This window comes from Myotis myotis, unplaced genomic scaffold (genome assembly GCF_014108235.1).
Source record: "Myotis myotis isolate mMyoMyo1 unplaced genomic scaffold, mMyoMyo1.p scaffold_m19_p_14, whole genome shotgun sequence".
Classification (NCBI taxonomy): Eukaryota; Metazoa; Chordata; class Mammalia; order Chiroptera; family Vespertilionidae; genus Myotis; species Myotis myotis.
Genome location: NW_023416318.1, coordinates 45,729,100 through 45,755,052, shown reverse-complemented (window position 1 = coordinate 45,755,052; position 25,953 = coordinate 45,729,100). Strand labels below are relative to the sequence as shown.

Here is a 25,953-nt window from a genome sequence, read left to right as displayed (position 1 = left end):
GTCAATTGGTTAGAACATCATCACAAAATGCCAAGGTTGTGGGTTCAACCCTTAGTCAGGGCACATACAAAAAACAACCAATGAATGCATAAATAAGTGGAACAACAAATCGATGTTTCTCCCTCTCAAAAATTCAATTTAAAAAAAAAGAATTCTATATAATAAAAGCCTAATATGCAAACCGACCGAATGGCAGAATCACCGGTAGAACGACCGGTCACTATGATGTGCACTGACCACCAGGGGGCAGACATTCAACACAGGAGCTGCCCCCAGCCCACAGGCCCCAGGCCAGCCAAGGCAGGTGCCAGCGGGGGCCCCTCAATCGCCCCACCAGTCACCCCACAGATCGGCCCTGATCGCCAGCCAGGCCTAGGGGTTCTACCCATACACGAATTTCATGCACCAGGCCTCTAGTGTGTGTGTATATATATATAAATATATGTGTGTGTGTATAGAGAGAGAGAAAGAGAGAGAGAGAGAGAGAGAGAGAGAGAGAGAGAGAGAATCAAAATATTTTTAACTATTTCAAGGATAAATGAAACCAAAGAATTTCCCTTTTATTTTTATCTGCCATCGGCATATCAGCACTTCTCTATCAAAGACACTGGAGAAAAGAGAAGCCAAAATTCTGAGTTCAAAGTTTAAATCATCTGTGTGTGTGTTTATCCTAGCTACATTAAATTATTACCATTTACTTTGATAAGTAAAACTAAGCTTTCCTGCTACATATTAAATCAGACACAAGCAATTTAAGTTGAAAGGATGGAGATAAATGAAAAGATTTCTTTAAACATTTATTTAGATGTTATTATATTTTGGTATATCAATTCAAGTGGAATCCTATCCTATATAATAAAAGCCTAATATGCTAAGTGTCCAACCATTCGTTCAACCGTTCAACCAGTTGCTATGATGCGCACTGACCACCAGGGGGCAGACGCTCTGACGTAGGTTATCTTGCTGCTGGGTTCCAGCCCATCAGGACTAGGTGAGACAGGCCAGACACACCCTGGACAAATCTGTGCCTCAGGCTGGTTTCAGCCCAACCCCGCAGGCCAGGCTGAGGGACCCTACCAGGCCTCTAGTATTTAATAATTTTAGAAAGAAGACATTTTACCTATTTTCAAATAAAAAAATAATTCTAACCATATGTTCTTACTTAAATTTTCAGGACTAGCCCAGCTGGTGTGATTCAGTTGGTTGAGCGCTGTCCCATGCACTAGGAAGTTGCCAGTTCGATTCCGGTCAGGGCACATACCCAAGTTGTGGGCTCAATCCCCAATAGGGGATATGCAGGAGGCAGCTGATCAATGTTTCTCTCTCTCTCTCTCTCTCTCAATCTCTCTCCCCCCCCCCCTGCCTTTCTCTCTAAACTCAATAAAAACATATTTAAATTTTTTTCAGGACTGTACATATATATGCATATTTAAGACCTATCAAAATCCAACTGTTTTAGTAATAAGTTTCTATTACATACTACAAAACAAATATATCTTATGGCATATTTAGAAAGAAATTATATACAGAAATTATAAGGTAAATTCAATACAATTTTTAAGTATTTTTAGATACTAGCAGCTTTACAATTTATGAAAATTAGCATTAACATCAACTCTAAATCACATCAAATCATTCATGAAAAAATAATCAATGAGTTCTCACTTCTCACCTGGACTGTCCAGTTGATATATTCCATTCCTCTCGTTGACTAGTACTTCGTGATTTTGATTTGTCTTTGCAAACAGAATCAGGTTGTTTCAAAGTGCGTTTGGCTGGAGGAGACACGTGGCTATCACTTAAACTACCATCAACCTCAGATTTCTGAAAGACAGTGAAAAATGCATTTATTATTCCTATTAAAACACACAGAATTGTTAAATTGCATAAAGTACAGTATTCAACCAATAAATATTTACTGAATGAATCACTCTACAAGTGTAACATAATGTAATAATCTGTAACTACAGAAACAAAAATTAGAAGAATAAGTTCAGTGTTGTTTATATTTGAAAGCAGTTTCAAGCCTACAGAAAAGATGTGTGTATATCATCATTTTATGATATGACTAGTAGCCCTGCGCACAAATCCATACGCCAGTAGCTCACCAGTGCTCACTGCCACCTTCCAGTAGCTCTCCGCCCTCCTGTAGCTCCCTCGCCCTCCTCCCCCCACCTCCTCCTCATAGTTTGCTGCCCTGCCCCCTCCTGTAGCTCTCCACCGCCTGCCCACTTGTAGCTCACTGCCCCACCCTCCTGCTGATCCGTGATCCAGTCGTTATACAGTCAGTCAGCGTAACGATCATTTGCATATTACATCTTTATTATATAGGATTCCTCATTCTTCTCCTAAGTACTCCATCATGTACTTCCCAAAACAAGGACACATTGTTACATTAGCATCATACAATCTACCTAATCAGGAAATTAACAATGACATAACACAGAGTGAATCCAGACACATGAAATTTTATCAAATGTCCCAACATGTCTCTCTTTCCCTTCTGGTTCAGGATCCTATCCAGGAACACATATTATATTTAGTTATCAGATCTCTGTCTCCTTCAATATAAAACAGTTCTTTAGTCTCTCCCCATCTTTTATGACCTTGAGTGTAAAGAGTACAAAGCCTTTCATTCCCAAGGATGAATTTCATTCTGGGTCTATTTGATGTTCCTCATAACCAGATTCAGGCCATATATTCTTGGAAAGAATATACAGAAATTATATTGTGTATACTACATCTACCCATCATTATCACCTTGATTATTTGGTCAAGTTGTTGTCCACCAGGTTTCTCCACTGAAAAGTCTTATTTTTCCCTTTGTATTTCATTAAATTATGTGGAATTATTCTGATAATTCAGCAATATCCTGTTTTTCATCAAACCACCACCCACCAGCCTCAGCATTCATTGACTATTTTTGCCTTTCTTCAATACCAGTATGACAATGATTATCTAATCCCATCATTCCTTCTACAATTTTTTAGTTGGCATTCTACTTTAAAGAGCTTTCCCCAGCCTTGGCCAGTTTGGCTTAGTGGATAGAGCGTCAGCCTGTGGGCTGAGGGGTCCCAGGTTCGGTTCCGGTCAAGGGCATGTACCATGGTTGCGGGCACATCCCCAGTGGGGGGTGTGCAGGAGGCAGCTGATCAATGTTTCTCTCTCGTCAATGTTTCTAACTCTCTATCCTTCTCCTTTCCTCTCTGTAAAAAATCAATAAAGTATATATATTAAAAAAAAAAGCTTTCCCAACCCCACTTTGCCCAATTCATTTACTCATGTATTTATATCAATAGGCACTATGGATTCTATATTGTTCTAGGAGTTATAACCCATTATTCTATTTATTTTGTTACTCAATTTATAAAAGTTTTGGCCATTTGGAGCCCTTTAAAAGTGATTCCTGTATCCTTTTGACATGTCCCCATCATTTTGAATATTTCCTTATTTCTGGCACAAAAGAAACCTCTAATCTTGTACTTTCCCTCCCTGACCCCAGAATTAGCTATTTCTGCAAGGAGCCCTGGTTCCTTTCAATCAAGGATGGTACCTAGAAACCAACATCTGGGCAATAGGTGCACTCACTGTTACTGGGGGTTTCAATGCTATTGAGTCCTCTTAGCAGAGAGCGCTAAAAAATATACGAAAAAAAATGTACACACACACACATACACACTCATCTATACCTATTTCTTTATCTGTGCATAAATAATAACAAATGTGTGTACACTAATGCTTCTAATTCTAATTCCACACCTTAAGTTTCTAGACTTTCCCTTTTCTGTTTCTAAGCCCTTCTCAGAGAGAAACCTCATTTCCAACATCTTGAACACATTTATTTACTTATTCATTTATTTTTAATATGTTTTTATTGATTTCAAAGAGAGGAGGGAGAGGGAGAGAGAGAGAGAAACATGGATGAGAAAGAAAGATCGATCAGCTGCCTCCTGCATGCCCCTACTGGGGATCAAGTCCAAAACCCAGGCTCGTGCCCTGACCAGGAATCTAACCAACAACTTCCTGGTGAATGGGGTGATGTGCAAAAATTGGGCCGGGCCATGTATTTATTTGTTATGTTCCCTTTCAATTAATTTGAAAGCTCCATCTACCATATTTCCATTACTGCCTCCCCAGCTGCATATCTTCAAACTACAGGAAAGTCACTACCTGCACAGCAGCTCTCCTCTTCACCAAGCAATTCCTTGGATACTAGGCGGACGGAAAAGAGAGTGGAGGGATGGATCTTTCCTTTGGAGAAATTTAGATCATATACTTTATCACTTGACATTTTAGATCAGTATTTCAAAGGAACATATGATCATTTTCAATATGGTACCATTAAAGATATTTGAGTTTGGTCTCCTTTTATGCTAAAAGTTTCTCTTTAAAATATATATAAAAACTATCCATTTCATAAATGCAGGCTTTTATATCATATTATCCCAAAGCAAGACAACTATATTACTCAAATAATTAGTAAAAATACAGCCACTAGCAAACAAACATAAGGAATACAATGTTTATTTAAAGGTACCCAATGACAGCCAATAATAGAATGAATTCACTTACTAAAAATTTTTTCACAGAAAAACCAATTTCTAATTTTGTGATTTAATACATTTACAATGAGACATTTTTAAAGCCACAAGACCACACACATACTAAAAGGCACAAAGAGAAAAACAATTAAAAATTCAAACATCAGAGTGACTATTTAAGAATAATAAACATGTTAGTTGTGTAACATGCATCACAACTTATCAGTTTAAGTTCCCAAGAAAAACTGGTTAGCTACTTCCAAACTATCCTCAATAGACTACCTCTGTCACTCCAAATGTGCTCCACTCCAATCAGAAACCAATTTTGGCAAGATCCCCAGATGATTCTTATGCACATTAGGATTTGAAAAGCAGTGCTATAACATGTTCAACAAGCACTGGGTGAGGAAGCAATGTCATCTGCTCTAAGTTAAGGCATATTTATGAACACAAAAACTGATACCTATAAAACTACTTTAACAATTTAGATATCCAAGCCAGCATTACTCCTTCTAATCAAATCCCACCACTCACTCTTTAAGACTCATCTCTACCCTGAATCTTATCTGAAGAATCTAACCTAATTGACATTTCCCCTCTACTAGCTGCAACTTTACAATACATTTTGGCAATTAATTATATTCAATTAGCAATATGTATTCAAAACTGATTCTAACAGCCCTGGCTGGTTTTGGCTCAGTGGATAGAGCATCAGACTGAAGGGTCCTAAGGGCACATGCCCAGGTTGCGGGCTTGATCCCCAATAGGGGGCGTGCAGGAGGCAGCCGATCAATGATTCTCATCATAGATGTTTCTATCTCTCTCTCTCCCTTCCTCTCTGAAACCAATAAAAATATAGTATTTTTAAAAATATTTTTAAACTGATACTAACAGCAAGATTTTAAGTTCTTTAATTTTTTTTAAAAAATGACCCTCTTTTTTTATTTTTATTTTTTCAGGGGAGAGCTCGAACGCAGTCCCCCACTACCACAAATTATGCAATCGAGTTTCCCACATTTGGGGAAATCGCAGGGGTCAGCACATCCGGAGTGCAGTGAATAAGCCTCACCCTGGGAAAACCACCTTCGTGATCATGGTATCTGCCCTGCCAGGTAAGCATCCTATTTCTTTTTAATTCCACACAACAGCAAGCAAAAAAAAAAAAAAAAAAGCAAGATTTCCCCAAATTTGTTCAATAAATTATTAATAGGAATTATTATGGAGGGGGAAAGGGAAATTATTAGGGGAAACAAAGGAAAGCTAATGATGATAAATTTCAGAATCAATGAGGTCCAAGATTTTTGGCTGCAAGGCTTCTAAAAGTTTTTAATATGTTAATATGCAGTGTAAATCTCCAAGTATGAAAGATAGTATAGGACATTTCACAAATTTACTTGATCAAGTCTCTTTTTTCATGAAGCATATATAGGTAATAAAGTTTCACAAACATACCCTGGGAATAAGTACTATGTACTTAAGTACTTATTGAAATAAAGAAAAATTAATAAAATATTTTAGTTATTATATAACAACTTGAAATAATTTGAGTTATTATATAACTCTGATTATCTGTTTAAATGAGTTTATATGTTTACTGGTCAGTCTCTCATATTCTACTGGCTTTTTTCAGTTCCATTCAAAGCACCTCTCATAGTGCTGTTCACATACTACCTGAACCAGAAGTCACCTGAATTGCTCACTGAAGAAACATAACCTGTTAAACTAGAATTTCTTGAGGTGAGATATTTTTAACGAGGGCCTCCAAATGATTCTTAGTACAGAAAAGTTTGAGGACCTCTGGTACATAATACAGTTTTAAGTATAATATGAGGCACATCATCCTAACCGCTGCACTGAACTATAGTACTTCTCTTATGGAAGAGTTTCAATCTTTACTTGGCTCTGTGACAGAAACCTCAGAATAAATAGCATTACAAAAAGATCCCTCCCTCTAAAGAAATCTAGAGATTAAGTAAAGCAAATGAACAAGATGTACATATGTGCAAAGTGATTACTTCAGCACCATTTTAGTAACTTCAAGCTTTGGGAAAGCTTTTACCTACAAAACTGATACTAACAGCTTACCTTTAATAGGATAATCACAGGTTCAACTTTAACTTTTTCATCTTCAAAGCACTTTGCTAGTTAATTATAACCTAATCCTTTGAGGAAAGGCGTTACTAGTTTCAGGCCAAAAAGTTTAAGAGAGGTTTTGCAATCTAACCACAGTCATTTAGCAATTTATGTCGGAGTCATTTCAATCCATGAATAAGAAAGGCATCTCAGACTAAGGGAATAATTTCACTTAACAAACGTTTATTGAGAACCTACTGTGTATATAAGACATGGGAGCAGTGGTAAAATGGAATAAGACCTATTTGAACTCAATATACAATTTATTGGGTTCACAAACAGTCATAGTGATGACAGATAACATATTAAGTACTATAAGTATACAATTCTCTGAAAGCAAAAACTAAAAATAAGAACTGCTAGTAGAGATGAAGGAAAACATCATAAATGATGTGGACTTTATTTCATAACAACATCGTAATGGAGTGAATGGTCAAAGGAACAATAGATAGTACTATAGTAACAGTGTCAAATGCTATGAAAGTAAAAGTACAATGAAAAGATAGTCATCCAACCTAAGTGACTTTATTCTCTAAACTCTAATCTTCTAAAAAAGATAATTTTTCCAATTTGAAAAAATCATTTTATCCTCAAGTCTCATCAGCTACCACAAATACTGACCACTATTATACCACAAATCACACACAATTAGACAAAAGACCTTGAGAATAATGAAACAGTGGAGATTTTTATGCTACATAAGTTTTCAGGGAAGGCTTCATGCCCAGATCAGAATTTGTCAGAAATCCAGAACCTGGACTTTAATGTAAAGACTAAAAGAATATTTCCAAACATACCATTAAAAAATGAGAAACTTAAGGAAACAAATAAATTAGCAGGCCACTAAATTAATTCAAGACTTGATGGTGGCCTCATCTAGAATTGTAAAAGTAGAAAATAAGAAATTGATTCCAGAAAGCAAAATAACTAAGATATTAGTGAAACCTCTATTCAAATTAAGACATAGGGCAAGTATAAAAAGTGGTTGTTGATTTTTAGTGGGTGTAGGGGGAGGCCAGGGGACAGATGTTTAATGAAGAAGTGTAATGCTGAATTCTGATTTTGAAAGTTAGGTTTAGAATTCTAGCCAGAAATCTAGGGAGATGTCTATCAGGTTGTAGGAAATGCAGCTCTGAGTAAGAATAAGTGAGAACTAGAGATACGAAATGGTAATAGAAGAATCATAGGTAATATAAGAATGAAAAAACAAAAAGGCAAACAGCAAAATCTTTAAAAATGGCTGCATTAAAGGGATGAGCAGAAAGGATCTCATATAAACTAAAGAAAAATAGTGTCTCATTAAAACAGGGAGAATGGAAGTTTGCTCCAAAAAGACCAAACAGAAGGAAAACGGATAAGCCTGTGCATTGGTAATCTACTAAGTAAATTAGTCACTGTACCTTCTGATAGGACAATTTCTGCAAAATGCTGACTGGAAATCACTAGATGAAGAACTGGGTGGTGAGAAAGTATAGATGATGACTACAGAGTTAGTTTTATAGGAAGTCTCAGAATTAAGAAAGACAATAAAAAATAGTCTAAGGAGGTCACAAAGTCAAAGAAGTCAGAGAAGAATTTCCTTTTTGGAAAAGATAAGATGACCTGGTTTCTTGTAAACAGAAGAAAAGGAATCACAGAAGAGATTAAAATAAAATTAAATTTTAAAGAGAAAGCTAACTGATGCAAAAAAGATCCTAGGAGAGACAGGAAAAAAGAATGAGGAACACTATCCCCCAGGCTAGATCAGAAAGTATATGGGTGCAATCAATGTTTTCCAAGTTCCTTTATAGAACAGCCTTTTTTCTGCCTTTAAAAAAAAAAAAAAAAAGTATTCCTGTTGAAAGCTTAGCAAGTAGAGTCAATTTCTTTTGCTTTCATTTGTAAAACGAATGCACAGAGGCAGCAGTTACCATGACTGCAGAAAACAAAACTCTCACTGCTACTTATTTACTCAGGGCTAATACTATTCTACAAAGTCCTAAAACTCAAGGACACACAATGTCCTAAATTTTCCTCAAATATCACAAGAGTGCCAGCTTACTAGTTTAATATTTCTAAACAATCATCATGAAAGAATATGGAAAGGGGAAAAATACACAGAAATAAGCTTAGGCATTGTAAAAAGATAAAAATAGACCATTATAATTTAAAATGCATTTTTCTTCCTGGTAATTTTTTTAATCTGAAAATATCACATAGTTAAAATGAGTGAGAGAGAGAGAGAGACAGACAGACAGACAGACACAATGTGGGCACTGAAAAATGCCAAGCTTAAAAGTTTGACAGCACCAGTCTTATACTACAGCATACCATTGTAATTCAACTATTTACCTCATAAAATTGTTAGAAGAACCAGGTGAGGTAGTGTAACTTATAAATAGATACAGTCTCAAATAAGGATACTTGTTTCAAGGCTTTGTAGAATTAATAGAACTTCATAAGTTTATTAATTATCTTCAGTGATTCATTCTTTCCACAAAGAAAATGTATTAAGCACCTATTGTGTCAGATACTAAAGATACTTGATAAGATAGTCTCTGTCCTTCAAGGAAGTTAAAGCCTAACTCCTTAAACCAACCAGCAAAAGATATAAAAATTTAAGGTGCTTTGAGTATTGGGGAGTAGGGTACATACTGCTTTAGCCTGTTTAATAGTACAATTCAGTAAAACCTGTAAAAATTTAAAATACATGTATCTTTAATCCAGTAATTCCACTTCACCTAAAAGAGAAAGGTCATTTCCTGCTACATTACTTATAATATTAAAAATACAGAGGTTGCCGAAATCGGTTTGGTTTGGTGGATGGAGCGTCGGCCTGCGGACTGAAGGGTCCCAGGTTCGATTCCGGTCAAGGGCATGTGCCTTGGTTGCGGGCACATCCCTAGTGGGAGATGTGCAGGAGGCAGCTGATCGGTGTTTCTCTCTCATCGATGTTTCTGGCTCTCTATCTCTCTCCCTTCCTCTCTGTGAAAAATCAATAAAATATATTTAAAAAAAAAAAAAATACAGAGGCGCCCCGGTCAGGTGGTTCTATACACCAAAAGGTTGCAGGTTTGATTCCCAGTCAGGGCACATACCTAGGTTGTGGGTACAGGAGGCAACCGATCAATGTTTCTCTCTGGCTCTAAAATCAATAAACATATCCTTGGGTGAGGATAAAAAATAAAAAAAGAGTATGGAGGCAACCTAACGGTGTAACAAACAGGGAACAGCCAAATGACTGGATCACACAATGATACAACAAAATATTAGAAAGCCATTAAGAAAAATGGATACTTAAGAATGTACATGACACAAAGTTAACTTAAAAAAATTAGTTAACATAAGTAGTATATAGGGAATGATTCCATTTCTGTCAAAAATATACACATATAAATACAATAGTCTGGAAAGATGTACACCAGTTTTAACAGTGTTTATTCCTAGGAAGAACAAACTGGAGGAATTAAGGGAGAAGGGGAACGTCCCTTTTTTATTTTTTTTAATGAATGTCCATATTGTTTGAAATATTTATTTCTTAATTTTTAAATAAAAATAAAATATTTTGCCACACAGTAAAATAGATAATCAAATTGGTATCTTAGTAAAATGTATTGTTACTGAAAAAAATTCCAAAGAAAAGGCAAAGTACTTATAACCATTTTTAAAAAAAAATCAGAAGCCTGGCCAGCGTGGCTCAATGGTTGAGTACTGACCTATGAACCAGGAGGTCACAGTTCAATTCCCAGTCAGGGCACATGCCTGGGTTGCAGGCTGGATCCCCAGTGTGGAGCATGCAGGAGGCAGTGTTTCTATCTCCCTCTCTCTTCCTCTCTGAAATCAATAAAAATATACATATTGTTGTTTTTAATCAGAAAATATTAGTTCTGACCAGAGTTGTTAGGTGGTTAGAGTGTCGGCCTACAAACCAGAGGGTCGTGGATTCAATTTTCAGTCAAGGGCACGTACCTGGGTTGCAGGATTGATCTCTGCCCCCAGTTGGGGCTCATATGGAAGGCAACCAATCAATGTCTCTCTCTCACATCAGTGTCTCTCTCTCTCTCTCTCTCTCTCTCTCTCTCCCCCCTCCCCCTTCCATTCTACTCTCTCTAAAAATCAATAGAAAAAATATCCTCACTCCTCTGGTGAAAATTTTAGATAATATAGGGCAGAAAGGGAGGTGGAACATTACAAGAGCATGTTAAAAAGTATGTGGTTAGAGGAAATATAATTTTAAAAATATATGAATTTTAAAAACCTAGAAGTTTAGGTCTTAAGAGCAATAAATAACAACAATAAAGCATACATGGAACAGTTACCAAAACTAAGCATAAATAGGGTAGCAAATATAAATCACAACAAATTATATAGAGTAAATTCTCTGAACATACTGGTATTAAACTATAAGTAAATAACAAAAAGATAATTAGAAAATAAATGCCCAACTGTTTAGAAAAGTAAGCAATATACTTCAATAACCTATATGTCAAAGAATAAAGCAAGAAAACAATCAGAAACTATTTTAAAATTAAGTTAATTTATACATATGTTAGGAGAATTTGAACAATAAAAAAGTTAAGTAGAATCTTAATATGGAACAAAATAGGAGTTTATCTGAATAATCAATAAACTCATACTAAATACTCCATCTCTTAATGTTTCCTATCATCTCTACATACAAAAGCCTAATATGCAAATTATCCCCTCAGGAGTTCAACCGGGAGACCAGGAGTTCGATCGCTCACTATGACATGCGTTGACCACCAGGGGGCAGCAGGGAACGAAGGAAGGCCCAGGCTGGCAGCTGAAAGGCCCCAATCGGCCCTGATCACCGGCCAGACCTCAGAACCCTACCTGTGCACAAATTTTGTGCACCGGGCCTCTAGTATATTTATATTTTTCTACATCTAACAGAAATACACATTTTCTGTGATACTATATTAGGTCACAAAGAAAGCATCAAATTCCACAAGAAATACACAAACTGTGTTTGTTATATGAGAGATATGCCTTGCTTTGACAATTTACTACAAAGGTGGCAATTCTCTGCAAATTAATCTAGGAATTCAAATATATTCTCAATCAAAATTCTAGTTGGATCTTTTGAGGAACTCTGATCTCAATTGGAAATGTACATGAAAAAAAAATAAAGATCCTTGAATATCTAGGTCAATTTTGAAAATAAAGAGGAGGGGGGGACCCTTTCCCCCTGCCCACGTGGGAGTCCATTCTATGGGACTCTTTCCCTCTCCCCACGTGGGAGTCTGTACTTGTTCTTCAATAATCTCCATCTTTGCTATAAAAAAAAAAAAAAAAAAAAGGAAAGAGGAGGAACTTGCCTTTTAGAATATTAAGACATATATCAAACCACAGTCATAGAAATAATATGGCACTGCCACAAAAATAACCAACACAAAAGAATAAAGAGATCAGAAAAGAACATATATCGAAATTTATTGCATTATAAAATGACTCTTCAAAGGGATAGGTTGTCTAGTAGAATCAATAAGATAAATCAAAGACCTAAATAAAAAAGGGAAAACTACATGTGTGTACAGGTCACAATGTAAACAGTATCCCTTAATATGAAACAAGAAAGGTTAAAAGTCACTGATCTTGCCCAGCCGGCGTGGCTCAGTAGTTGAGTTTCGACCTAGGAACCAGGAGGTCACAGTTCCATTCCTGGTCAGGGCACAAGCCCGGGTTGCAGACTGGATCCCCAGTGTACATCCCCAGTGTACGGGTGCAGGAGGCAGCCAATCAACGATTCTCTCTCATCATTGATGTTTCTATCTCTACCTCTCCTTCTCCCTTCCTCTCTGAAATCAATTAAAAAAAAATTTTTTAAGTCACTGATAAATAATACTCTTGGAAAATAAGAAAATATAGCAAAACCAGCAGAAAATAGAAAAATGGGCAAAAAATATCAATAAGCATTTCAGAAATGAGGAAATTTAAAAATACTAAGGACATTAAGAGTTGTTCATACTCATTAGTAATCAAAGAAGAGCAATTAAAAATATACAAAATTCCTAATATTGGCAGGGTGTGAAGATACAGGGACCTGTATATACTACTCCTAGAAGTTGAAACTAGAGCAATTTTTTTTTTAATCCTCACCAAGGATATTTCTCCATTGATTTTTAGAGAGAGTAGAAAAGAGAGGGAAAGAGAGAGAGAAATATCAATGTGAGAGAAACACATCGATTGGTTGCCTCCTGCACGAGCCCTGACCAGGGCCAGGGCCAGGAGGAGCCTGCAACCAAGGTACGTGCCCTTGACCAGAATGGAACCAGGGACCCTTTGGTCCACAGGCCAATGCTCCATCCACTAAGTCATACTGGCAAGGGCAAGGCTTTATTTATTTTAAGTACATGAATACTCTACTTCATTCCTGGGTATCTCAAAGAAATTCCCAAACCAAGTCCCCAAAGGATACTGTATGAGGATATTATTTGCAGCATTTAACACACAAGGAATGCACTGCACAACTAGTTATTTGCATAGACTAGAGTATGAATGGTGCCTCTTTGACTGGTGCAACATGGCAGCCCTAAAACAGTGAACCAAAGAGACTAAAATGTTTGCCCACAAGGCACTTACACTTTAATATTGTAGCTGCCTGATAAACATTTGTTGATTGAATACAAGAACAAAGGAAAAAAGCAAGACCCACCACCAAAAGTTAGGCTTTATTACCTCACAAGTACCTGCCTGGCAAGTTTAGAGAACATATTTTATGAGTATCTGAAGCCCCACCACTTCGGAGATCCTGATTTGGGTCCTAGAATACAGACACAAACTAATAATGCTAAAGATGTTTAATTCACTAATATCTATCTTCATACACAAATATGCTATATAATGTCTTTTCAAGATGTTTCAAATATGAACATTTTTCTCAAATGGAAAACATGTGCATACCCCAGAGATAAATAATTCCCAGAGCATAAAAGAAAATGTACACACTAATAAATCAGTATCACCAAGCAGAGGGAAAGATGGTAACACAAGTACACCTCTATTGGAGGCCACAAGCCCCAAACTAAGTCTCTTTATAGGGATTTTTTTCCCAAGCCATTTTTAAAATATTGGGAAGCAAGGATATTGCTAAATGATCTCACAATATGCCTGCTCCTCTCCCTACACCCACCCCCTGAAATCAAGCAGCGAGCAATTACTGAAAATCGCTGTTCTATATTTCATCTCCCTACAGGCTACTGTTCCCACTTTAAGTCCCAATGCAATCCTAGACACAACTCCAGATAGTCTAGTAAAAATCTGTCTATGCACAGCATGCACAGTACTTCCTGACTATACAACAGCTGCCTTCTTCACTTTTTCAGATATTTGTAGAAACCACTGATTGAACAGCATCAGAGTAGTGACAAATACACATGAGACTGTGATATACAAGTGGAGAAGACAGAACTAGATTTAGATATTAACCCTATTACTTGGCTTCCACTGGCCATTGAACTAGAACTAGATTTAGATATTACCTATTTGGCCTTCTACTGGCCATTTAATCTCTTCAGCAACTCAATTTCCTTAGCTGTAAAATAGGAGTACCTATTCACCTGTCTTACAGGGTTGTTGCATGGATTAAATGAAACAGCATTAAACCCTGGCATGATTTACTCCTCTCCTTATTAGGTTACCACCAAATGGTCAGACAGGCAAAATGCAATAAGTAAAATGAAAATTGTTCATATAAAAATAATTTAAAATGAGGCACACTTTTCATTCATTCGCTCAAAAACTATTGAACAATATCTAGCAGGCACTATTGTAGGCACTCAGGATACAGCTGTGATCATGACGATCTCTGTTTATTTAATTGATTTTTTTATAGAGAGAGGAAGGGAGAGGGAGAGAGAAACTCTGATGTGAGAGTGAAACATCAATCAGCTGCCTCCTGCACGACACCTCCCCCATAAAACCCCCACTTGTGCCCAGACCAGGAATCCAACGGGCAAACCCAGCCAGCTGAGCCAGGACAGCCTTAAAGAGTATCAGAGAGCACATTCCGGGTTGTGGGCTAGATCCCCAGTAGGGGGCGTGCAGGAGGCAGCTGATTGATGTTTCTCATTGATGTGTGTCTCTCTTCCTCTCCCTTCCTCTCTCTAAAATCAATAAAAACATTATTTTTAAAAATATATCCTCAGATGAGGATGAACAAAAAACAACAAAAAACATAAAATAATAATTTCTCATTATATATATATATATATATATATATATATATATACATATATACACATATATATATATATATCACTGTGCATAGATAGAGTCCTGAAGATAGGAACTGTGTTTTATTTATCCTCTATTCTCAAAGTTCGATCATCATGATTTTCACAAAAGAGACACTCCTTACTATGCTATTCATTCTTTTAACAGATATTTACTAAGCATCTTCTATGTGTCAGATGCTGCACCAAGCCTGGGAATACAACAATCGGGTGAAAATAAGACAGAGACTGCTCTCATGGATCTTACAGCCTACTGTAATAAAAGAACCTGGGGAGTGGGGGGAGGGGGGGGAGTTTAACCAAAGGTATATATTTCCCACCTGCAGATAAAATTACAATAATCTAAAAATGAAAAAAAATACCAAATAGAGTTCAAAAGAACTTGAAGTTTATAATCTTATAACATATACTCAAAATATTTAAAAGATAACACAGCCCTGACTGGTTTGGCTCAGTGGATAGAGCGTCAGCCTTCAGACTGAAGAGTCCCAGGTTCGATTCCAGTCAAGGGCACCAAAAAATAAAATAAAATAAAAGATAACACAAATTACAGCCTATTAACTTCAATGTGATGTCTTTTCTATTGTTTGATATAAGCCACATAAAATATTTAACTCTCTAAAAATCTCTAGCTTATATTTAAATAAAGTTAACACATTTTATGTATGGTTTTCTCCCTAACTTTGTGCTTCCATAGAACTTTTTATCCAAAAAACCTCCGTGACTCATTTTTTACAAAAATCCTCCCCCAGTGAAGGGACATTAACAGAAATATAAAACATTCCTAGTACAAAACTAAAAACCCCAATATCAAGAAATCAATTCAGTAACACACTGAGTAATGAAACTTCATTGTGTATATCCAAAAAGAAATGCTAAGTATACAATTCAAAGTCATGCAGCACTTCTCTGAAGGGACTCCTTGAAGAGACAAGATCACTCTACTCAGGTGCTGACAGTGGTTGGGCTCATGAGTTCTCATAACAAGCTGTAATCCCACCACCTGTCTAGCTGGTTTCCAGAGGTTACTGGTTTATCTATGATTATGTGTTTGAGAGACATACAATCAAGGACATATCAAAGGATGGTTAAAAGACTGCCAGGAAAAATAATTTAGGAATTAATAGGCATTCACTTCTACAGGTGTTGTTTCACCCATGACCTAAAAAAACTGTAAGTGTATATAGTATTCAAACTCCTATGAACTCCAGTGCTACTATGGTTCAAAATTGTGACAGAGGACACTGCTTAACATATTACTCAATAGCACCTATATGGTGCTCCATGTGAATCTGACATAAGGAAAAGTAAACATTACATGTCCCTCTCAGGCTTCCTTTCCATGTTAATCCCCAACTTCAACCACTCTGTTTGTGTTATGTTGGCAAATGTATGAGTGCTGGAAAAGAATAAGTACGGGGTGGTAAAGAATAATTGTAGAGTGATAATAAAGAAGGACCCACAGATTTTTTTAAATAAAAGTAAAATGAAGCAAGCTTACTTATAAAATTACTCAAAATATTTTCATCCTCTCAGCTAACATGTGGACTCAGAGTCAATGACCATCTCAAAAAGTACAAAAAACTAGTGACAAAGCCAAAAGCACCTGCAAACAAACCTGACAGAACGATGAAAGAGATGAAATAATTTTCAAAGACTGCTTTCCAACTCTGCGAATACAGTCGCAGTTTGTTTGCCGAGAGTGACTCTGAGGTGGAGCAAATAAATGCTAATTACTGATGGTCAGATTAACTGACCTAAAAGAGGTCAAACTTTATACACGTTAAATGAACAAACAAACAAAAGCCAAGTACATAGAAGTAATTACAGGTAACTGCAAAACACAAATCAATCTGACATTTAAGAAGTGTGGGCACAAGAAAATCCTTCCAATAACCTATGGAACGTATCATGTTTATTTCCCCATCCTACACATACTTGGGGTTAAAGCAAAACTATAGGCATAGCTCATGGTTCAATGCCTTTTTAAATCAAATGAAATGTCTCTAGACACAGTGGATAAAACAATCTAAAGAGAAGAAAAGGAAGAGGGGGGGAAATCAGCATCAAGTGTAAAGTGAAGAAATAAAACAAAAGTAGAGAAAGGGGAACCTCCTCAATTATAAATCTCATAAAGAAGAATAAATACAGTGCGAGCAACTCCATTTCCCATCAAATACTAGTAAGTCTTTGCAGGCACCAGCAAGGCTTTAGACCCCACACACATAGAGGGTGCTTTAAGTACCACCAGAAGGGTGAACCGGGAATGCTAAACTCTTGTAACATAAAACCAATTTGAGAGGAAGAGCTTCCCAGACCCAAATCAATCCACTTCAGAAATATACAAAAGGTATACAGCCTGCTCCCCTAAAATATAACCCATAAACTTGGAAAATCAGAATTACAACTTATCGTCTTCTGAAGGACTAATCAAGATAGGGAATTAAAAATTTCTCAGAGAAAGTAATTAGATCATTCCATCATCTACCACTGGCCAGAATACAAATCTTCTTAAAACTGAAAAACAAAGTTTCCAAGTAAATCTTCAGTAGCCTGTTATTTATGGTCTTTAAAACATTTTAAAAGGATCCTTGAAACAAAGTTGCATTAGCATCCTTCTAGAAGAGCTTCAATATGTTTCATTCTAGCAATTTAAAAGCTACCCAATATTCATTTCTACATTAGATTATTGATTGCTTGCCTTTTAACATCTCCATAACAGCTGCTTGACAAATTACCTCACCTCATTCCTCAGGGGGTAAGGACAGCATGATATCCATGAATTCAAAAATGGGACCACAAACTGAACAGCGACAGACGAGCTAATTGCATCAGATGAACTTAGACACAGTTCTAACAGACTGGGCACTCATATAGCATTATACAATTAAATGCTCATACTTTAAGTATTTTATTTGTCCTTAAGTGTAGAAGGCAGACCTTTCTTAAATTTATTTTCCTTTTAAAATATATGTTAGCTTCAGTAAGTCAGTAAGCTGGTACATGTTTGGAGTACTTTCTACAGAAAGCCTAGTTTTTCAGAATAATTACTCTGAATAGTTTGCACAACTTTCAGATTTGGCTTTATTTCAACCTAAGAGATCCGTCAGCTCCCGAATAGTCTACTTAAGACAATTTTGAAAATATTTTCCAGGTTTTTGCAAAATAAAAGCCAAATGTATTTTCAAAGATATAGTAAATATACTTCAAAATTACACAGTAAGATGTGTTGTATTTACCTCAGCTTATTTCTGATTAGTGCCAGAGAGGTAGAGTGAGATACAGAGAAAAAGTCACGGAGATACAGAGAGAAAGCACACATAAGCCATAATCTTGTAGAATCCTGCAGGAAAAAAATAAAATATTGCTTTCCTCCCGTAACAGTAACAAAATGGGGCGGATTTAAAGGCACATTTCAAACGAACAGCAATTTCCAGCCCAATTACCCTGGGTAAATGAACCTCTTTCTGGACGAAAACAATACTCTCTCCTGACTTCAACCAGTCTCATGACACAAACTTACCGATTCCTCTAAAGCGACCAAACACACCGCTGACTTCGGTTTTTACACTGTATTAAAATGTCAATCACTTAAAAAAAAGGCTACATCAACGGCCTTCTTCGAAGGATCGCTCTTGCAACAGTGACCCTGACGGCGTTCACTCGCCTTCGGTACTAACTATCCCGGTAACAAAAACACGCAGACCTCCAAGGGGCCGCCCGCTCCGGGGACGACCGCCGGGCAACTCGGGGCGGGCGGGCGGGCCCCCTGTCGGACCCCAAAGCCCCCCAGGGTCCCTAACTCCAACCTGGGTCCGCGGCTGGCGGGCCCTCCAGCTCCGGGACCCCGTCCGACCTCTCCCGCCGGGAGGGGCGGCGGCGTGGGTTTTGTTTTGGAAGTTGGTGTCGGGGCCGCTGCAAACTTTTCTCAGCATCCCCGCCCGCCGGCACCGGGAGCTCTCCGGGCGCTCGCTCGCCAGCCCGCAAACGGTCGGAGCGGGAGCCGGAACCGGCAGGAGCTGACACCCCGCGAGGTTGGCCACCGCAGCAAACTTTCACTTCTCCTCCGGCCCCGCCACCCGGGACGCCGGCCCGGCTCCCGCTCCCGCTCCCCGCGAGTTGGTTCTCCTCTAAGGCGGGACAAGGGCACGGAAAGCAGACCGCCCGCCAGCCCCCCGGAGGCCCCCCGAAGCCTCCCCGCGGGCTCCAGGGCGGTTCTCGACACAAAAGACACGGGCCGGCAGCGCTGTCGCGGCCCTGCCCAGCCGGTGCCACCCGCCCCGTACCCGCGACGCCCGGGCTCCGGCCGCCGGGAGGGCTCCGCCGGAGGCTTCCTGCCCAGCCCGGCAGACAAAGCCCGGGCGCCGGGCCGCCCCGCAGCCTCGGGACGCGGGCCGATCGCTTACCCGGGCCTCGTCCGCAGCGACGCCGCCGCCGCTTCCCCCGGCCTTGGCGGCGGGGCAGCTGGCAGCGCGGGTCTTGGAGGAGCGGGTCCGAGAGGAGATGAAATGGCTGCTGCCTCCGGTCGCCCCAGGCTCGGCTCCGGCTCCAGGCCCGGGCCCAGGCGACTTGGACCCGAGAAGGCGCAGAGAGCTCTTCCGGGTGTTCACCATGGTCCGGCCAGCAGGACGGGTCCAAGCGCGCCCGCCGCGCCCGGGGAGCCGTGGAAGGCGGCCCGCCGGCCGGGCGTCAGGGCCCGGGGAGCCGGGCCGGGAGACGAGCCCGCCCGGACGCCGCGGAGCGCAGGCGAGGACAGGCGACAGGAGGGCGCGGGACGCGAAGTCGACGTGAGAAGGCAAGTGGCGAGCGGCGGGAGCAGCGATCCAAGCAGTCGGCTCAGCCCTCCACCGGCTTCGCCCTCCTCAGCAGGAGCCGAGCGGAGCCGCCATGTCTGCCCCTTTCTCTCCCGTTCTCGCTCTTGAGCTCCGTGCGTCAGGGCTCCGGCGCCGCAGGGCCGACAAGACCGCTTCCGGCCGCGACCGCTGCGGGGCGCTGCAGGGCCGGGCAGCCCTTCAGTCGCCGGCTGCTCTCCGGTGGCCCCGCCCCTCCGGCAGGCCCCGCCCAGCGGTGTGACGTCACTCGGCGGCCAGGGGAGGGACGCTCTGGGCTGCGTCGACTCTATGGTTCGCGGGTCTGGCCAGCCCTCTGGGAAGGGGGATGGGAAACCCCCGAAGGCGCGCGGTGGGAGCCCTTCCTCCCTGCCAGGCCCGGGTACCCCAGCGACCCCGCCATCACCCCAAGGTGATTTGGTCTGAGCTCGGAGCCAGGGCGGGGGATGGAGCGGGTGCCCGGTGACGAGGTCGCGGTGACCTGAGTTGGAATCTCAGAGATACCGAAGGCGAGACACCGAACTTGGGTAGCACTTTTCATGGCTGTAAAAATGAGTGACAGGTGTGATCAAATAGATCTGCTCGGCATCCGGCACACAGTTAGGCTTTAAAAAGAGCAAACACGAGAACGCTGCTCTTTACACAAAGCAAAGCAGGGTCTTTTTCTAAACCCCTGGCCAGCGGGAAGGCGGAGCCACAAAGAACCAACTCTGCCCACTGAGCGCCTCCTTCATCGCTGCCGCCCCCGCCCGCGCAAGAATGAAGAAGACACAAAGCTGAACACAAAATTTTCTTTTAAGCTGTGATTTAACTTTCAAAGGAAAAGATTAAAGCACGCGATTACTATGAAAAAGAAAGCTCTGCTGTAAAGTAGCGGCTATGTTAATTTCAAAAATTCTCAGCACATGAGCGATAGTCTACTATTTGTTGGGAATACTGTTTGCTACACTAAGAAAAATTGGAGACTCATGAAAAGTCCTGTAAAGATCGCCAAGCTGCTTCAACACTGGCGCATTCTAGCCATCCAACCTCCCAGTGACCCTGGGAATGGACAGTTTTTCTATTTGGGGAGCAGTGTGGGTTCCAGGAAAGCAGACACATCTCTCTTACACTGATTTGCATACCACACCTTCCTCTAGACTCGACCCAGAATTTAAAATCTCCTGGGTGTGGAGATCTTGTAATGGCACCGGACCTGGGCTTTTCTGTATCAATTCGCTATGATCATTGAGCAGAAAAAAAAAAAAAAAAAAACCAGTATCATTTCCTGTAAAAGAGGCTGGCTTTAAGTATCACAGAAGTGTCCTGAAGGCTCCTCAAGGCATGCTGCAGCCGGTACCACCCACCCTAGCACCAGGGCACCAGGTCCCTGTCAGTGATGGGTCCAGCCTCCTCGCTTCTGTCAGTGTGGCCCCTGCTCAGTCACAACACCAATTTGCCACCCAGGCCTACACTGGGTCTTCGCAAGACTCAACACTTTACCCTGGATACCCACTGAGTCCTACCAAGATCAGCCAGTATTCCTACTTGTGCTTGTGAGCATGAGGGTGAAGGGGTCATGGCTGCCTTTTCCTGGCCCTGAGTTCTTCATAATCGGCTATGATGAGCTTCTTCCTTGCCCTCTCTCAAAACTCCTTAGCCAACAACTTTCTCTGCCAGCGCTCGCTGAAGCAGGTTTTTCTCTGACTGCACTACTGTCTTCTCCCAAAGTCTCCCTATTTTTTAATTCTTTTTGTTTTGTTTTTGTATTCCTCGCCCGAGAATATGTTTTTATTGATTTCAGAGAGAAAGAAAGGGAGAGGGAGAAAGAGAGAGACATTGATGTGAGCGAGCAACATGGATCAGTTGCCTCCCATATGCACCCAACCAGGGATGGAATCCCCAACCTGGGTATGTGCCCTGACCAGGAATAGAACCTACAACCTTTTGGTGTACAGGATAACCCTCCAACCAGTTGAGCCACACTGGCCAGGGCTATTTTTTTAATTCTTTATTTTTGTGAAAGCAATTTTGGTATTTGGAAGAGTTCAGGTGCCCATCTTCTGCAGTCACCAAGAAAGAGAGATCATTCTGAAGTTACTCTTTGAGAAATATGTTCTCTGACTTTATTTCTATAAATGGCTTTAAATAATGAAAAGTATCCTGAAGAAGTGTGTGGTATGCAAATTAGCATACAAAGGCTTTGGGTGCTTTCCTCTTTGTTTTGTTTCTGTGTTTGTTTTTGTAGTCCTAGCTGGAGAAAGCCAGGTTCAGAGTTGGTTTACTATAACCTATACCATTTTTTTAAAAAAATGTTTTTATTATTGATGTCAGAGAGGCAGGGAGAGGGAAAGAGAGATAGAAACATGAATGATGAAAGAGAATCATTAATCAGCTGCCTCCTGCACTCCCCACATTTGGGGATGAAGCCCGCAACCCAGGCATATGCACTGACTAGGAATCAAACTGTAACCCCCTGGTCCATAGGTCGACGCTCAGCCACCGAGTCATGCCAGCTGGGCATAACCTATTCCATCTGTTAACAACAAATATTTACTCTAAGCCCAACTGGTGTTAAGTACTATGCCAGCTCAGGAATAGGGAGTTTTTTAAAAACAACAACAACATAGCTCTGGCCCTCAAAGAACTCACAGACAAGAAGGGAACAAAGGAGACAGGCAAGTGGTCAGTAGCTGCAACATGATGTTTTAAGGAAGAATGGGGTGGAGACTTCTCATTCAAGCAGGGATGTTATGGGAAGCCTCTGAGAGGTAATGACTCCTGAGATGTATCTTGGACCACAAAATGGAGAAAGAAAACGTTATGGACAAAAGAAAGGAAGACTTGAAAAAGATATGGAAGCCTTGCTTGTTTTATTCACAAGATGATCTGCCTTGCTTTCTTACACCTTTTTATAATCTTCCTTAAATTCCCTCCTTAATTCTACATGCAGAAAAGAAGCTGCAACCTGCCATTCTGCAGAGCTTTTGAGATCTGACTTCCCAGAAATTGTCAGTTAAGCTTAAATAAACTCATAAAAATTCTCTACAGGTTTGGACATTTTTTTATATTGACAGCATGGTCTTATATGTACAAAATACCACAGAAACTATTTTTTTATATTTTAAATGATTTTTAGAGAGAGAGAGGAAGGAAAAGGGACAAAGAAGGAGAAACATTGATGTCAGCATGGAACATTGATCTGCTGCCTCCTGCATGCCTCAAACAGGGGATCCAGCCCACATCCCAGGCACATGCCCTGACCAGGAATGGAACTAGTCCCAATCTTTTGGTGTACAGGACAACGCCCAACCAACTGAGCCAAACCAGCCAGGGCCAGAATCTATTTTATTTATTTATTTTTTAATATATTTTTATTGATTTTTTCAGAGAGGAAGGGAGAGGGAGAGATAGAAACATCAGTGAGAGAATCATTGATCGGCTGCCTCTTGCACGCCCCCTACTGGGGATCGAGCCCACAACCTGGGCATGTGCCCTTGACTGGAATCAAACCCAGGACCCCTTAGTCCGCAGGTTGACGCTCTAACCGCTGAGCCAAACCGGCCAGGGCCAGAATCTATTTTAAAACATACAACTGTTAGAGCTGTATGTTTCTAAATTCAGCAAAGATTCTGGATTTAAGAACAAAAATCAGTAGCATTTCTATATGCTAATGATGAAAAATCTAAAAAGGAATTAAGAAAGCAATTCCTATTAACAACAGCATGAAAAAGAATAAAATATTTAGGATCAAGGAGGTATACGACTTGTACACTGACAACTAAAAAATACTGCTGAAAGAAATTAAAGAAGACCTAACTAAATGGAAAGAGACACCCATGTTCATGGATTGAAAAACTTAACGTTGTTAAGATGTCAGTACTCCTTTAATAGATCTATTGATTCAGTGCAGTCCCTATCTGAATCCCAAAGGCCTTGTTCTACAGAAATGGAAGAGCTGATCCTAACTGTAAGGGATCTGGAATTGTTAACAGCAGAGTTAGCCCTCGGTCCTTGAGTTCAGCTAAGAAAGAATTCAGGGCCAAGTTCTCTGGACTAAGAAACTTACTTGGAAAGTTGCAGAGGTAGAAGTGAACCAGCTGGGCTACATGAACTCAGGGACAAGGTACAGGGGCAAAGGAAGAGCCTCTGGAGCTTAGGAGAAAGAAAACACACCTGAAAGCAGAGAGGAAAAGGCTCGGGGGGGGGGGGGGGGGGGAGAGGGAGAGAGAGAGAGAGAGAGAGAGAGAGAGAGAGAGAGAATATGCCCTATGTCATTTAAAGGTTTTATCTGTTTTCCAAAGGCAGGGATTTTAGGGCAACTCTCAGGGGAGCACTTCAATAGAATATTCATCAGCTTCCCCCATGTGTTGGTTCAGGGTTGTGGTCTCTACTGATTGGTCGGCAGTAGGGTAGAGGGTCATTAGTCATTGCAGCTGGTCCTGGTGTCAGCCCTGGCCCTGATGTCAGCCCTGGCATCGCTTCATCTGGTTTTGCTGCTTTTCTGGGCCTGGCGTTGAAACACAACTGAGGTCTGAATGTTATCTCTAGTTTGACCAAAACTCTCTCTGTGGTCAGTAGACCCAAGGCTTTATTCCTAAGATTATTTGATGCAGGCCAGAACCTCATTGTCCTGGAGGCTGGATGCTTAAGGGAGCAGTTGTGCAAGGGCTTGTACAGGAGTCCTATGAGGCCATTCTCCAGCCCCCTTATTCCTCCTCTCAGAGTGTCTAAGCCGCAAGACTAGCAATATGGAAGGTCAGGGGGTCCAAACCGAATGACTATAGACATGCTAGGGGAGGAAAGGTCACCTTGGGAGTAAGGTCCTAGCCTATAATCCTTCTTTTCCCAATTTTGCTCATTGCTAGGCACCTGCAACTTTCCACCCTGGTGACATTCCATACTTGGCCTATCATTCCTGCTCTGCTCATGTCTGTCTTACTGCCTACTCTATTAGAATGACCCAAACAATCTTGAAAAAGAACAAAGTTGGAGGGCTCACACTTTCTGATTTCAAAACCTACTACAAAGCTACAGTAATCAAAACATTATGATACTGGCATAAGGATCGATATTTAAATAAATGGGATAGAATTTTTGAGTCCAGAAATAAACCAATACATCTATGGTCAACTGATTTTTGACAAGGGAAGAATCCTCTCTTTATCAAATGGTGCTGGGGAACATTTGCCGGAAAGGTTCCCCAGGTGCCTTTACCTGGGTGGGAATGGCAGGGGTCTATAGTAAGGCCCAATCTCATTTGCATCCTGGCACTAAAAACTATCAAGTAAAACACAAACCTGGGTTTAGGCAAATGAGATTTCTTTTGAAAAAAATTATTGCAACGGGGAGAAAAGAGACGACTCTATTGCAATATGGTAGAAGGGCAATTACTGTGGGGGAAATGCTCAACTGTCAAAACAAAACAGAAACAACACCCAGCTTTCCGTAAAGAGAGACTTTACTGTAGGATGTTATTCCAAGAAGAAAGGGAATGAGGCAGTGGGGTGTAAGGTGTGCGGAGGTGACTATGGCTGCAGGGGAATCTGCACAAGATCTGCCCCTGTCTCCCAGGTCAGGCGGGCATTTCTTTTCTAGGAACAAAAGCTAGAAAGAACTGGCTGCGGGGAAGGGGGCTGAACCTGTGGAGGTGGTAGTGGATCGCACTGAGCTCAGAGAAGGTTCTACAGGGAAGTCAGCCTGTTTTCAGGAGCGGTGGCTCAGGTTGAGGGTGGGTCAACGTTTCGGGGGCTGGAGGAAGCGGGGGAAGCTTAACAAAAGTTTGGTCAAGTCAGGATAGCTGGTATTTTGTCCACATCGGTCAGTAAGTACAATCAGTTCAGCTAATCACGTACGGGGCCAACAGGGGAATCGGAAGGGTCTGTGGCTGACCTCGTCATGGGCACACAAGGGGCACCCATGAGTCTCATCTGAATCACCTGGGGAAGGAAAGTGGTTCCTCGCTGTAGACCCTTTCAGGAACACAGGGAGGTGGAGAGATGGCCTTAACCGTCGCTTTCCGGAATCTCAGGGTTCGGGTTCAAGTTCAACATGGTCAGCATGCAGGGAATCCTCTCCCCCATTCAACCAAAGGCTGACGAGGGGCAGCGAGGAGGAGATGCGGGGTTCAGGTGAGCCCACGCCTAGCTCGCGAAGAGGCATCTAGCGGCGGGGCCGGCGGCAGGAAGCAGGTGGCCGCCCGGGAGCGGGGAACGCGGAGGCCAGACGCCGCCGCCG

The 25,953-nt window shown here is 40.9% G+C and overlaps 1 protein-coding gene and 1 non-coding gene across 13 annotated transcripts in view; both read right to left on the bottom strand.

The window, feature by feature from the left end:
• Positions 1-19,878, bottom strand: part of ATAD2B (ATPase family AAA domain containing 2B) — a 127,156-nt gene extending 107,278 nt beyond the window's left edge. For 3 of the 12 annotated variants that reach the window (XM_036335225.1, XM_036335228.1, XM_036335227.1), the window contains exons 1-2: positions 19,315-19,878; positions 1,673-1,824 (exon numbers count right to left, since the gene is read on the bottom strand). In XM_036335225.1, coding sequence (XP_036191118.1) covers positions 1,673-1,824; positions 19,315-19,521 — 359 coding nt within the window. In that variant the 5' untranslated portion in view covers positions 19,522-19,878. Of the gene's footprint in view, positions 1-1,665; positions 1,825-4,170; positions 4,252-10,369; positions 10,391-18,431; positions 18,447-19,314 lie in introns of those variants that run through there. The other 9 variants (XM_036335233.1, XM_036335235.1, XM_036335230.1 and 6 more) reach the window with 6 other exon arrangements.
• Positions 5,498-5,661, bottom strand: LOC118669513. The gene has a single exon (XR_004971994.1). It is a non-coding gene; the product is annotated as a U1 spliceosomal RNA (small nuclear RNA).
• Positions 19,879-25,953: the final 6,075 nt, after the last annotated feature.